This window comes from Sceloporus occidentalis, unplaced genomic scaffold (assembly GCF_023333645.1).
Source record: "Sceloporus occidentalis isolate IW3139 unplaced genomic scaffold, rSceOcc1.0.p SCAF_9, whole genome shotgun sequence".
Classification (NCBI taxonomy): domain Eukaryota; kingdom Metazoa; phylum Chordata; class Lepidosauria; order Squamata; family Phrynosomatidae; genus Sceloporus; species Sceloporus occidentalis.
This window is the reverse complement of record NW_028316989.1, coordinates 12,533,942-12,547,537: the sequence shown is the minus strand read 5'-3', so window position 1 is coordinate 12,547,537 and position 13,596 is coordinate 12,533,942. Positions and strand designations below refer to the sequence as shown.

General features: G+C 42.8%; 1 protein-coding gene across 2 annotated transcripts in view; it reads left to right on the top strand.

The window, feature by feature from the left end:
* LOC149306922 (tetratricopeptide repeat protein 12-like) overlaps window positions 1–10,857 on the top strand; it is a 28,011-nt gene extending 17,154 nt beyond the window's left edge. The window contains exons 13-22 of one of the 2 annotated variants that reach the window (XM_089537995.1): window positions 1,027–1,195; window positions 3,183–3,275; window positions 3,588–3,651; window positions 4,532–4,666; window positions 5,493–5,597; window positions 5,993–6,061; window positions 6,704–6,805; window positions 7,831–7,930; window positions 9,097–9,322; window positions 10,680–10,857. In XM_089537995.1, coding sequence (XP_089394121.1) covers window positions 1,027–1,195; window positions 3,183–3,275; window positions 3,588–3,651; window positions 4,532–4,666; window positions 5,493–5,597; window positions 5,993–6,061; window positions 6,704–6,805; window positions 7,831–7,930; window positions 9,097–9,322; window positions 10,680–10,752 — 1,136 coding nt within the window. In that variant the 3' untranslated portion in view covers window positions 10,753–10,857. The remainder of the gene's footprint in view (window positions 1–1,026; window positions 1,196–3,182; window positions 3,276–3,587; window positions 3,652–4,531; window positions 4,667–5,492; window positions 5,598–5,992; window positions 6,062–6,703; window positions 6,806–7,830; window positions 7,931–9,096; window positions 9,323–10,679) is intronic. The other variant, XM_089537996.1, reaches the window with a different exon arrangement.
* The last annotated feature ends 2,739 nt before the right edge of the window (window positions 10,858–13,596 follow it).

The window sequence follows — 13,596 nt, the reverse complement described above, 5'->3', positions numbered from 1 at the left end:
ATGAGCTGCAGAACTATGGATTTATACAGAATCATCTTCTTGGGGTTGGTAGCACATCTACTTCCCTCCAGACTGTGCATATTAAACCTACTCTGGTGACTGAGCAGACTGACTCACTTTAGCCTGCCTGGCATATGTGCTTGGAATATTAGACAGAAGTTCTCCCCCTTTTCAGTTGAGAACACTAGCAGTATAGCAAACCAATCCTCTCTTCATGCAAAGGTTCCAGCAGAGGTGGATTTTGCATTAGCTTACTGGGGGCTGTTGTGCTTTGTATCTTACATGGATCTGAAAACCTTCCACCTTAGCTGCATGGGAGCACCACACTATCTTGGTATGGTTAAGCATCATTCCATTTCACATCATCTGTACTGCAGGTCTTTCTCCAGAGGCATTTATCAGAAGTGAAATGGCTGTGGTATTCCATCAGAACGGGAGGGTATATCTTAGGGAGATGGATTTGTGAAAGGGAATTGAATAAGATGGTGCTCCTTAAGTTATATGATCTGAGAGACCAGCAGTCTCCCTCACATTGTGCCAGAGATCAGCACCATATTTGTGCCCCTTGCCTGTGACTTTTCCTTTTTTTCTGGACACTTATGTGGAGCGGCGGCAAATAACTTGCAGGCCAGCACTGATCCACAAACCAACACTTCGTGAGCATAAAGTTGCCTAAATGAGGTTTAATTCACTCTTCTTTCATCTTCATCTCAGATTACATATGCTTGAAAGGTGCCATTAAATGAGCCATAAATTGCCTCTCATGCATGTATGAGATATAGGATTTGCCCTTTACAAACTGGCATGAATGGTGGGGAGGGGAAAGGGGAAATAATACAAAAGTGTGCAGATGGAACATTTTTCTTTCTCATCACTCTGTTGGGCAGATCTCTCAAGTGGAAGAAGAGCAAGATTTGGGCAGCTGAGTGATTTTTGGAACACAGATATGTTTGCTGACAAGCATTTTCAGAGCAGCCGGTGTAGCCAGCTGAAACTGTTGTGGTGTGTATGTGCTTTTCCCCCCAGAGGAGAACCAGCGATTCCTTCTAACTCACCCTGATGTGAACTTGCAGCTTCCAACCCTGTTGCTTTCGGAGGTGCCTGAAATCCAAGAACAGTGCCTGGCCCTGCTGTCCCTCTATGCAGAGACAGAGAACGGGAGGAGCTTACTGGTCAGACACCTGGACACAACAAAGTAGAGTATTGTCTTTCTAAAGTTTGCATCAACAGCCAAAGGTGGGGTATGAATGAAATGACAACAGAGTGGGGTGCTTCTGCCAGAATTGCTTCTTCCCCATTTCTTCCTTCATCCTACTGTGTACTCTTAAAAAAAATAACAACCCAAGAACTGCTCTGGAAAAATGGGAAACCACCTGGAGTAGGTTTTAGGTGTCAGAGAGAGCTGCAGTGGGTGAAGGAAGAGTAGAAAATCCCCATTTCTGTAGTGGTTGGATGCGAGAGTATACGACGGGATCTTGGTCTTGTAGCGGGAAGGTAACATGTTTCTTGCCCTAGTTTTTTCTTGCTTGTGTAGGCTGAAATGGTGCATCATTTTTCAAGTGCTGAGCTCCATTCAGTTGCCTTCAAGTGCTTACCTTTGGATTTGACCCCAAGGCTTATGTTTCACTCCTCCAGGGCTTGCTTGGCAGAGAAAAAATAACTGTTAATCCAGTCTTGCAGGCTGAGATAGCATACTGAAGGATCTTTAGGGAAGATAGAAAAGGGAGTACTGTTTTTTGCTTCCTCGGCAGCAGCACATCTGTCTGGGCCTGGCAGCCTTGTTCTGGCGGCAGCAGAGCATTTAGAGGGAGGGACTGGGAATCTTTTCCCTGTTAAGGACCATACCTCCCAGGACGATGTGCCAGGAGGCAACTGAATTAAGCTTAGCATTTGAAAAATGATGCGCCATTTCAGCTGCAGACTGCAGTGGATGCGATTGAAGACAGTGATAGGAAGCTCCAGAAACGAAAGTGGCTAGGACCATCCTTGCTTCTTTGCTCTTTTCTTTTCTTTTCCTTTTGACATTCTTCATTCCTCTCTGCCCAGCTGGCTGCTGCAGAACAAGCAGATCATGATTGCTAGAGGTATGAACTGATGGTTTGCCATGGGCCTTTGAAATCAAGTCAGTTAAGTTAAGGACTGCAGGGTGATCATGCCTGATTTGTAGGCAAGCTAAAACAAAACGGCATATGTTTCTCCTTAATTTCTAGAGGATAGATAGATAATTCCTTCTAGCTCCCCCCACCCCCACCTCACTGCCCTTCCAGCTACAGGTTTTCCAGTAACAAAAAATATCACCAGCAAAGAACAGAAGCTGCCTCTGGGGAAAATGCAACCCAGTATAATTAAAATCAAATTACTTTGTCCTTATGTACTGAAAGCTTAGCCAACGGTAAAAAAACAATACATTTCATTGAAGAAGTCTTACCTGGTGTTATGGTGGTTCCTTTAGCTGGGTTTTCTAATAGGAATTAATCCCAACCTATAGCTTTTGGACTAATCTCTATTAGGAAACCCACCTAATTTTTTCCCATATTTTCCCATAGTGAGGCTGTATAGAGCAGCGTTTTGCAAAAAGGGGAGTATTAACTGAGGTGGAGATGGATAAGGTACATGTTGGGGTTAAAAGTTCTACTCTTCCAATTCAAGTTGATAGGGAATACCAAGCATGGGCCTTAAAACCTCCCAGTGCAGAAGGAGACAAAACCACTGCAGCAGTTCTCATCCACCTGCTAGGTGAGACAAGTCTCTAGGTGTGTCACCTTGCAATTGAGATGGCTCTGAGGGCCAAGAAACAAATGATGGGCTGTCTCTTAATTCCCCATTAAAGGAATTATACTGGTGGGACAAAACCCCAGAAAGGAAAATTGGTCCATTCAGTAGGGATATGCTATTTTGTTTTGAAAGCCCAGCGCAGTACAGATAAGGCTAAGCAAAGCTGGAAGTTTCAGTGGGCTAGTAGGGCTCCTGAGAAAATGTAATACTTCACCCAGATGTTTTGGACTCCAGCTCCCAGAATTCCTGACAGTTGCACATGTTGGCTAGGTCTTCTTGGAGTTGAAGTCCAACACACCCAGAGGACCAACGTTTGGGAACCATAGCTTTATACTCTCCCTATATTTACTGTCATGACCATAGTTGCCTTCTCTCTGACCCAAGTTTTGTTTGCCCTTCTTTGCCAGGTGGCTGCAGCTCTTCATGTCTTTCATCAAGGTATCTGATAGCAGGGCTCGCTATGCCATGAACCTCCTGACCACCTTAATCGTAGAGGAGAAGTAAGTTGTGTTTTATAACTACCACACTCATCTGGGTTAGGGTTTTATTAGTTAACTGAATACTGAGATGTATGGAAAATCTATAGGCAGTCTCCATAGGGAAAGTCTTTGGCCCTGTGTCAGAGAAGACAATGTAGGTCTTTAAGATGGACCTTTTTTTGCAAATTCTTGCAAGGCATTCAGCTCAGGGAAAAATGCCCCAAGATCTTGGGCAACTGATTGGAAAGAGTTGGGTTTGATGTATCCCTCCCTCTTGCCTCCGTTGAGAAGCAAGAGCCAAGCCCTAAAATCCCATCTTGTTTCTCTTAACAGGTTCAAAATGCAGTGCCGCATCAAGCTTTCCACGGAGGCTTTGCCACTGTTCACACAGTTGCTGGTAGGAAAATCTCTCTCTTCCTGAATTTTGCTCCTGTTTCTATACTGAGGCTTTGCTTGAAGGGAGGAAATGTGCAACAGATGTTTTCTGCTGACAGTTTTGAATCCCCAGGTTAGTCAAACGGATTATGAAGGCAGCTGTGATAACGGTGATAATGATTTGAGTCTAAAATGAGCTGTGAAACTGGTTTTTCCTTGTTTTGCCTTAGCTTTATCCACTTCTTGTCTTGAATTGCCCAAAGCTGTCCGCTTTGTAGGTGTTTGACTAGGGGATTCAATCTGTGGCAAATAACTACTTGAGAACAAAGAATAGAAATCAGTTCCTTACAGTTCAGCGATTTTCTTCTGTATAGCTTTTGGCATTGAACTGAAGACTCACCATGAATCCTAAATTCCTTTCTGTTTTCTTTCTTTGAACAAAACCTGTTCCTTGCTACTTTCAAAATACTAAATGATGTAAAAGAAAACAAACAACAACAAAAAAATTGCAGACAAGTAGTATTTCTCTTGTCGATTGGAAGCAGTTTGTGGCTGGTGTTTCATGTCTTGGCAGAGCTTAAAGTTCCCCCATTACTTCTCAAGTTGAGTGACAAGGACATGGCATGGGATCATTGTCACAGCTAGATGCAGGCATCTCCTTCTAGCTTCCATTCCAAAAATATGGTGCTGTTGGGCTGTCCCCATTTTTCCTGATGTTTCAGTGCTACTGCCTATCAGAAGCATGAAGTTTCTCCAGGAATGTATATGGTCTAAAATGTTAAAGAAGGATTAGCTTTAGTTGGGGGAATTTCCTATAGGCAGCTGGTGAGTAATGTTTGTGGATATTGGCCAGCATTCCCAGTGCCCCAACAGACAACTTGTCCTCATTTTGTTTCCAAAAGAGTTCAGTCAAGAAAGTGAATGAGTTGGCCCTTGCGCAGTGCATTGCTGTAATGGGAGACCTCTGCTCTGATGTGGTCATCCAGCTGCAGATGGCTGAAAGCTATGAATGTTGGCAGGCTTGTGTGAACTTTGTGGTGAGTAGACATCATGTGGCTAGGTCACCTTAGCAGCCTGCTCTCTTTTTGTCTCAGACCACTTTGTATCACTTTAGGCTGAATCTTTTTTCCGCTTTCACCTTTGTTCCTCCTGCTTTGTTGTCCTAGGCTGCATCCGCACTGCAGAAATAATCCAGTTTGATGCCACTTTAACTGCCATGGTTCAGTGTTGTGGAATTCTGGCAAATGTAGTTTGTTGTGGCACCAGAGTTCTCTGACAGAGAAGGCAAAACGTCTCACAATACTACAATTCCTATGCAATTCTGTAGCATGGAGCCATGTCAATTAAAGTGGTGTCAGTCTGGATTATTGCTGCAGTGTGGATGCTGTCCTAGTTCCTCTAGATTTACAGCTGAATACAAAACTATTTGGGGCACTTAATAATAATCCATATCCAAACCTTAAAATCTCAGAGAAAATTAGAAAAATCTGTGCTACTGTACAGAATGGGTGGGAACGGCTGGCCTTCAACATCAACTTGTCATGACTGCTTAACCGTTCCTGTGCTGGGTGTTGGTTGTTTCCAAAAATAAAGTTCTTTCCTCATGAAGAGAAATACACAGCCTTACTTTGGGATGTGTGTATGTGGAACGGATAGTTAATTTAAAAGGGAAACTTCATGAGGTATAAATCCTTTTCTAACAAACTGACATACCTTTAATAGTGTCACGCTCTCCAATTCCAGAGCTGCTGCACTGATATGACTTTGTGTATATACATTAAATTGCCATTTAGTAGGTCAGACCATTGGTCCAACTAGCCTTTAATAGAAGATAAGAATCCATTATATTTTCTGCTCTTACAGGATGAATGCTGGGTGGAAAGCAAGGGCACTAGATACCCAGAGAGTCTATATGCAGTCCTTGGCTTAATGATGAATCTCTCTTTACAGCACAGTTTAGCCATTCAGGTACAGTATTGAAAGCCTCCCTCTTTCTATGTCCATTTCACAAAAACAGATCTGCATTTTAATACTCCTTGTGAATCTCCCCACTGCTGTGCGATTTTATAATCCCAAACAGGAAGAAGGGTGGTAAACAGAGCAGAATGTATGGTTATTTCATCCTTCAGGTTGCTTGGTGTGATATTTAATGTACCATTCCTTTAGTCCTTGCCACAAACCATATGGGGTTAGTTACACTGCAAACTAGCGACTGACTGATTCATAATCACCCAGTGAGCTTTGTGGATGAGCAGTAATTTAAACCAAGATTTATCCAACCTAAGTATAGTTTTGTTGTTTTGTGACTAAGAACACTGCCATACCCAAGTGGGCTGGCGTTCTGATCCTAGCTCTTGTTTCAGGAACTTGCTGAAGAAATAACTAGGATATGCATGTCCCTCCTCAATAGCAAGGATGAAAGAATTGTGACAGTAAGTGCTACCTACTTAAAATGAAGATTATGATGTATATGAAACATAAATGAATGTTGCATTTAGACTTGGATCCCATCTCCATTATGTAGGTTTATGCAAATACGGGTATTCCAAAATCCAAAAAAATCTGAAATCCAAAGCATTTCTGGTATCAAGGTTTTTGGATAAGGGAGAATCAACTTGTATTATTTATAGATGTGCACAGTATTTATAATAAAAAATTTCAGAGTTTGCAGTCATCTTTCTCGTTTCTTTTAGCCTGGGAGGGGGGGGGGTATCACCTGCATGGGAAGATGATGTCTAAATACACAATGAGTAGATTTAGGAGGTCCCATCTTATGAGTTTAGTCACTAGAGGTCAGATTGTGTTCTGTCTCCGATTAATACTGGAAGCAAAGAAAAGTAACTGTTGTACAGCCATAATGAGTTCCCTTTCTGGATCATTAGTGCTATCCATTTGCTTGCGATTTTATATACTATCCAACCTGTGGCCAGCAATGTATAAAAGCAAAGGTCTTGGACAGTTCAAGTCAAGGACCAAATGTCAACAAACTGAATAATTTGGTTTGAAAGAAGAGTCAACAGCTTCAACCCCCCCCCCCCCAAACACATACCCAAATCTATTTTCTTTTCATAAAGCGAGCAGTTGGGCTTCTAAGTCATATCGTCCCTGCAAGTCGATTGGCGCTGGAGGAGGCAATGAAGCAAGATGTGGTGAAGAAAATGATCAGACTTCTGAAGGTAATTTGCCAATTTCATTTTTCTGTTGCACCCGCCCTGGGATTGTTGTTTGCAATGCCCTTGAAAGCTCTCTGTACAATGCATGAACATATATTAATCTGCCTCACACCAAATCAGATACAAACAGATTTCGGTGCCAAATGCACACTTTGCCTTGTTTGATTATACATGAACCAGGATTGCTTATGATGGATGCTCCTTATTTCTTCTTTTCTGGAAATGGTCACCTTTTAAGCTAAATTATACTGTCAGAGTATCCATCCAGCCAAGAATTCTTTGCCGTTTTTTGTTTTAACAGACGATTAAGGCTGCCCCTCTAGAAGTAACTCAGTATTGACAAACCTGATTGGTAGTGACTTTCCAAAGTTGCCAGCTACCTGAGATCCTTTTAGCTAGAGATTTTGGCAACCTAAGCCTTTCTTAGTGAGCTGAGGACTTGGCTGCCCTCTGGCACAGCAATGGGGGACCCCCAGTCCATACAGAAATGCAGCATGTCATTGCATTTTGCTATATGGCATAACAGTCTTCATGGTTAATGAAAAGCCTGAAATTCTTAAATTTTTCAGGAGCATGAAATGAATTTCCAGGGAATTGGATCACTTTGAGGCAGTAGCTGTTTTGATTAACAGCTGAAAATGGTCAGAGTATTCATGAACGCCAAAAGTCCCTTTTCCTATCCAGTGTACAGAAAAATCAGCCCTTTGATAGATGTATTCCCTTATCAGAAATTGAAGTACAAAAATATCCCTGAAAAAGTGTCATTAGAATGACAGGTTTATTCTAGGGGTGCCTGTGTCCCTGCTAAACATCACAGATTGTTGTAGTGCTGCAATTCTGTTATCAGGTTTTACCTGGGCACAGTTAGGAGTATATTTAAAGCAGGAGGGAGAAGTATAACACTTATAACAAGTGTTGCATCCCCAGGAACTGTGGCCTTTTCTCTGGATCTCAGAGTCCCAGGAAACATACCTGCACTAGTTTAGAGTTGTTTGTTCTTTATCTGCATCTGTTTCTGATCACTCTAGGCTGGCGGAGAGACCATATCTGGCTATGCCTTGAAGACCCTTGCCGCTTGCGTCAGAAGCGGCCGACAGGCTCAGGAGCAGGTTGTAAAGTTAGATAAAAGTAAGTGCCAGTTTCTTTCAGTTAAGCTCCACAAGGAGTATCCTTATCTGTTTGCTGGATGAAACAGGAGTGGTAAATTGTGTCTCAAGCCTTGGAGAATTCAGGTAGATTTACAGAACTGTTTCCACTTTGTGTTGGCTTACCATGGCTCCAAAGCATTGCTAATGCCCACTGAAGTATGTACTGCTGTGCCTGTTTTTCCTCAAGAAAGTAGTCCATGCACAGGACAAGCTCCATGTTGGAAGGGAAACATTCAGGCAAAGGAGAAAATAAATTTATCTGCCTTCTCAAGAACCTTAGGTTTGGGAAGGATCTGTATATGACAAATGCAAGTATCTCCCCTTGTCTTTGTTTCACACCACAAGGGTCAAAATGGGGAACCATTTGTAGGGGAAGAGTGCATCTTTTGCAATGGGTAGGTATAGTAGTTTTTTCACCATTAAAGCAACAATTTTAGAATGTGGATGAAGATGATCCTCAAGGAGGTTAAATTCCCTTGGATTTATCTAAGTCTTCTGTCACATAATCAGGTGCTCTGAAATAAGACTTCCTTCCCTCCAAGCTATAAATCCATGTAGCTTAGATTCCTTCTTTGCTGCTGTGAATCAGTTTCTGCACAGCACTCAATAGCCCTGGCAATAGGTTCCTTAAAAAAAAACCCAGCCCTCTAGGTTGGTTTGCAAAAAGGTTCCTTTAAGTAAGGGATAGAGAAAGTTCAACTCACAAGGTTCATGTCCCTCCACCTATACTTATTGCATCCCAGTATGCCCCTGAACACCCTCCAGAGAGTGTGGGACAATTTTGCCACATTTATGGCTTCCCATTTTAAATCCAAGAGATGTCATTTCCCCCTGCAACAGGACATAGCCCAGGACATTTGGGGACCCAAAGTTTTTCAGATCAACCATGCTCTAGATGATGGTTGAACATCAGGAAAGAACAGCTATGAAGAGATGGATGTCACTGCTTTCCTACTGCCAGTTTAATCTGCATTTTTTTTTTCTGGGCTCTACATCTGCAGGACCAAAGTGATCTTTCTGTCATACCTTTCCCAACAGCCATTGAGGTGTTTGGCACTGAGGGAAATGGATCTTTTTTTGACTGTTTTGCTGATGTTGGCTACAACAATGCTTTTGCCCCTCATCTTTCTTCTCTTTGTCTTACAGAATGTACCACATTGCTGAAACTCCTGCGCTCACAGAATGAAGTGGTGGCGGGAAACGCTGCCTTTTGCCTCGGGAAATGCCTCGAGGTTCCTGGAACAGCCACAAATATGCTAGACACAAATGTCGTGAAAATCCTCTTGAAAGTCACTGGGGGGGATGCCCAGAAGACTTCAGTGCAGGAGAATGCCGCCATTGCTTTAGGGAAGCTCTGCACAGCGGATGCCAGGCAGGTATCCTGGCAAGGATGGTACACAGTCCTGCTGGTTGAATGCTTAAGGGTGGCTGAGCTGATGAAGGGAACTGTTGTGTGGTGAATGATGTTTGTGGGTTGGGGAAGAGGCAGGGGTTTAATATTCTGACCCCTTTCAGGCAACTGATGAGATTGTAGTTCATCACATCCTGGAGTTCCTTTGGAAATGCTGGGTAAACAAGGAAGTGCTCAGTCATGAGTACACTTCACTTGTCTTTTATACCTGGAGGGTGCATTTTCTGGATGGGTCATGTCCTGGAAGATTTCACCCTCTATCTTCATCCAGATGCACCTTTACTGACAAAACTCCCAAGTCTTTGCCGAGAGTCGGCTAGTACACTGAAGGCAAATGGCCATGTTCTTCTCTTTTTTCCTGCAAGTGACAAAACACCAGAGGCAATCCTGCTCTTGACAAACCCACCCAAGGGCATGTTTGGTAGAGTGGCTTTGAAAGCAAGTTCTGTTGGGCCCAGTAAAATTAAGGAAACCTTCATAGGACTTGGGCTGTAAAGCTGTGCACCTGTGATCAAACTGACCTTCGGGACCAGCTATGGTCTGGTCTGTGTGAGGAAGCCATGGAGGTCCAAAGGGATGCCCTTTCCCCCCTTTATCAGACTCCTTGGATCTCTGTCTTTCCTGTAAAGAGGCTTCCCTCAGGAAATCAGCCTTGCACAAAGATGATCCAGCCACTGTGCCTGGAATCACATATAAAAATAAATGGAAACCATCCATGTTGGACCTAAAGCCATTTGGCATCTCCCCTCTAAGACTTAGCCTTCTTAACATGGATGGTGCATTCTGCTTGAATTTGTTCTGATCATAGCCACCCAGCAAGGTAGAGGGGCCCAGTTCCCGTTTCTGATTCCGTTTGTTTTTTTGTTTTAGAAAAGTTTGGGACGGGGGAGCTGTTTAGATATGTGAGTGTGGTTTATGCAAGAGGAAAGCTACACAGTAATCTGCAACAAAAGTGGCATTACGATGCACAGCAGTCGCACTAGTTTTCAAGAGCACTGAAGTAGGCTTTTGTGGGATATTGTGATCAGTTGCCAGGGGAGATGGAAACTCTTCTCCTTGGGTTTCTTGAATACGATGAAACTCCCGACCCTGTCAACCCCCCCATCCCCTGCTCTATGCCTACAGTGGTTTTTAATCTTTCTTTGAGCAAAGCAAATAATAGCTCTTCTGTTTTGTTTGTTAGGCAGTCTATTGGCTACCAGATACAGGTTTCTTACGAACCTGCATCTCATCTCTTTGCCAAGTGAGCAATGCACAAATCCATCCCTTGCCCTAGCAATTACCCCTTGCTTCACATTGCTCTTTTTTATGTTTACAGGCATACCAGTCGGTTGCGGGAGCTGAACGGGATGGCAATCCTCAACACTGCCATGAAGTATGTGCAGCAGTGATTTTTAAAGACTTCTTCCAATGTTCTGAAGAGTGTGGGCAGTGCTTACCATACCTCTGGTCAAGGCTGCCCTATCTTTTAAAATATAATAAAATAAAGATGATTAATAGAGTGGGAAAGAGTGACTATTTGGTGTCTCGGCGAATATTAGAAAAACGATGCCTTGTAAAAAGCCTGCAGAAATACTCGGGCCAATTGTCTTTATTCTGTTTCTAGACAGGGACAGTCTCCCCATATAAACAAATTCCTTAGGATTGATAGGCTTGCTACTTTACAGAAGGACTCTGAAATAACATCTGGGTGCTATATTGCAGAAGGCTGCCCAAAATTTGAGATCTCCAGTGGAAGATCTCATGTCCCAACACCTCGCACGGCTAGCCTAGTGTAAAAGCCCTTGCCGTTGACTCCATCTATTTTGACTTTCCAGAAGGCAGGAAAAATGGTTTTGTTCCATGTGGCCTGTGTTTGAAACTGCTCTGTCTGCTTTTTTTATTATTTAAAAAATATTTTAACTATTTTGATATTATTTTTAACATAGTGTTTTAATTTGTTTTACCAGTTTTTATTTCTGTATTACTTCAAATGTTTTTAACTGTTGCATATCACCTCAGGGGCCTTGGTGGCTGGAACATTATGTATGGACATCCAGATACATGATAGGAAAGGATACATGCACCGCGGCTCCAAGTTAGTGTATGTAGCTTTGCCTGCCTTCAGGTTGTTGTTTCTTACCTGTGGTGACCCTAAAGGGAATCTATCACTAGGTTTTCTTGTCAGGATTTGTACAGCTAGAGTTTGCCATTGCCTTTCTTTGAGGCCATGAGAGGGAGGCCAAGCAGGGATTTGAACCCTGGTCTTCCAAAGTCCTAGTCCAACACTCGGATCACTGCACCACATTTACTCTCTGTAGCTTCACTACCTCTTTGTTTCCTAACCAGGTTCTGATGATACACAATTGTGGGCACCACAATTAAAAAAGGATATGGAGAAACTGGAGTGTGTCCAAAGGAGGACAACTAAAATGGTGAAGGGTCTGGAAACCATGCCCTATGAGGAATGCTTTAGGGAGCTGGGTATGTTTAGCCTGAAGAAGAGAAGGTGAAGAGGTGATATAATAGCCTTGTTTAAATATTTGAAGGGATGTCATATTGAGGAGGGAGCTGACTTGTTTTCTGCTGCTCCAGAGACTAGAATGCAGAACAATGATGCAAACTGCAGGAAAAGAGATTCCACCTCAACATTAGGAGGAACTTCCTGACAGTCAGGGCTGTTCGACAGTGGAACAAACTCCCCCGGAGTGTGGTGGGTTGGACTGGATGGCCCTTGTGGTCTCTTCCAACTCTATGATTCTATGATTCTATACAACCCAAATAGGCAGATAGCCCATGTGGATGTCATAAGAAAAAGAAAGCTGACCAGGTTTCAAATATACTCTTTCCTTTTCCTTCCTTGACATTTTTCTATGGCCATTATGTCAAGAGTAACAGATGTAAAATTATATGTCATTATCATCTCCTCTTAGGAGCAGCTGAGGAGTGAATTAATCTTCACCACTCCAGAGGAAGGCACTCTCTGGCACACACATGGAGCTTTCTTCTCTTGCTTCTCTGAGCCAAATACAATGAGTGCCTTCAGAAAGCAGCTCCTCCAACCACTTAGAATAGTTCAGGGTTGCCACACTTTTCAGGGAGTGGGCCTTGAGGCATATCTCTGTTACCATTCCCAGTGTATGGCTTCTGTGAATTATCATTTTGTTTACTTTTTGATACAGTCTCGGAGTTCAACTCTTCACATTCCAGAATTAGTGCACAATATGATAGCATAAATACCCTTGGTCCCATGTTCTTGGAATCATACAACTGAGTAAGTTGCTCCATAACTTTCTTCAAGGGAAAGCAAACAAGCTAGTTGGCTAGTAATGCCAACTAATTACTCTCTCCTGCAACATAGATATCAGAAGGAATAACTGGTTGGCATCGCCAGCTCAGCTTGCCCTTGGTGAGTGAATTTTTTATTTTATTTTATTTTTATCCTGTCTTTCTCCCAAAGTGGGACCCACTTTGAATGCCTCTTGAAGAACGAATGTTACAGCTCAGAACAGGCTGAGCTTTAACATGTTATTCTCACTTTGCCATTAAGATCCTTTTCCTTCCAGGCATAGACCATTCCTAGATCTGCTTGGCTTCAGACTGCAAAGCTTATCATACGCTTTGCCCTCAGACCATACCATATGCCTCTTGGAAGACTGCTTATAAGAGCAGAGCTAATGTCCCAATTTGACCATCATATGTAATGGATTGCTGCAATATTGGTCCTGCAGAGTGCTTCACCCATCTCAAGGGATGGATCCAAAGGGTGGTTCTTATTCTGCCCCATCAAATATGAAGTGGCACATTATATTTCCCCAGCTATCAGGAAACAAACTGCTTGCTTACTGAATTCTCCCATCAAGTTTTTAAGTACTGCTTGGACAGTATTCTTTGCATTTACTGATCACAACAGACGATACACTTGCATTGTGCCATGAGATTATGTTTAATTCCAGTAAATCTGAAGTGTGCATTAAGGCCACTGCACCGTTTGAGAGGCTTCTACTGATGCACCCTTGGATTTATTTGCTAGAGCTACAGAAAGCCAACCTGACTTAAAAGGAAGGGACTTTGACGCTGGAGGATCAGACTTACCTACAGGCATCACTTCCCAACGTCTTATTAGGCAGTTGCTGATTCTGAATACAAAACTTCATAATCAAGGAGCTGGTAAGCGTTTCCAGCCTCCTTTTAGGTCTGTGAAGTATTCAGTGAACATAACGTTAATGCAAGTCTTGGTGAAAGAAAACCCTATA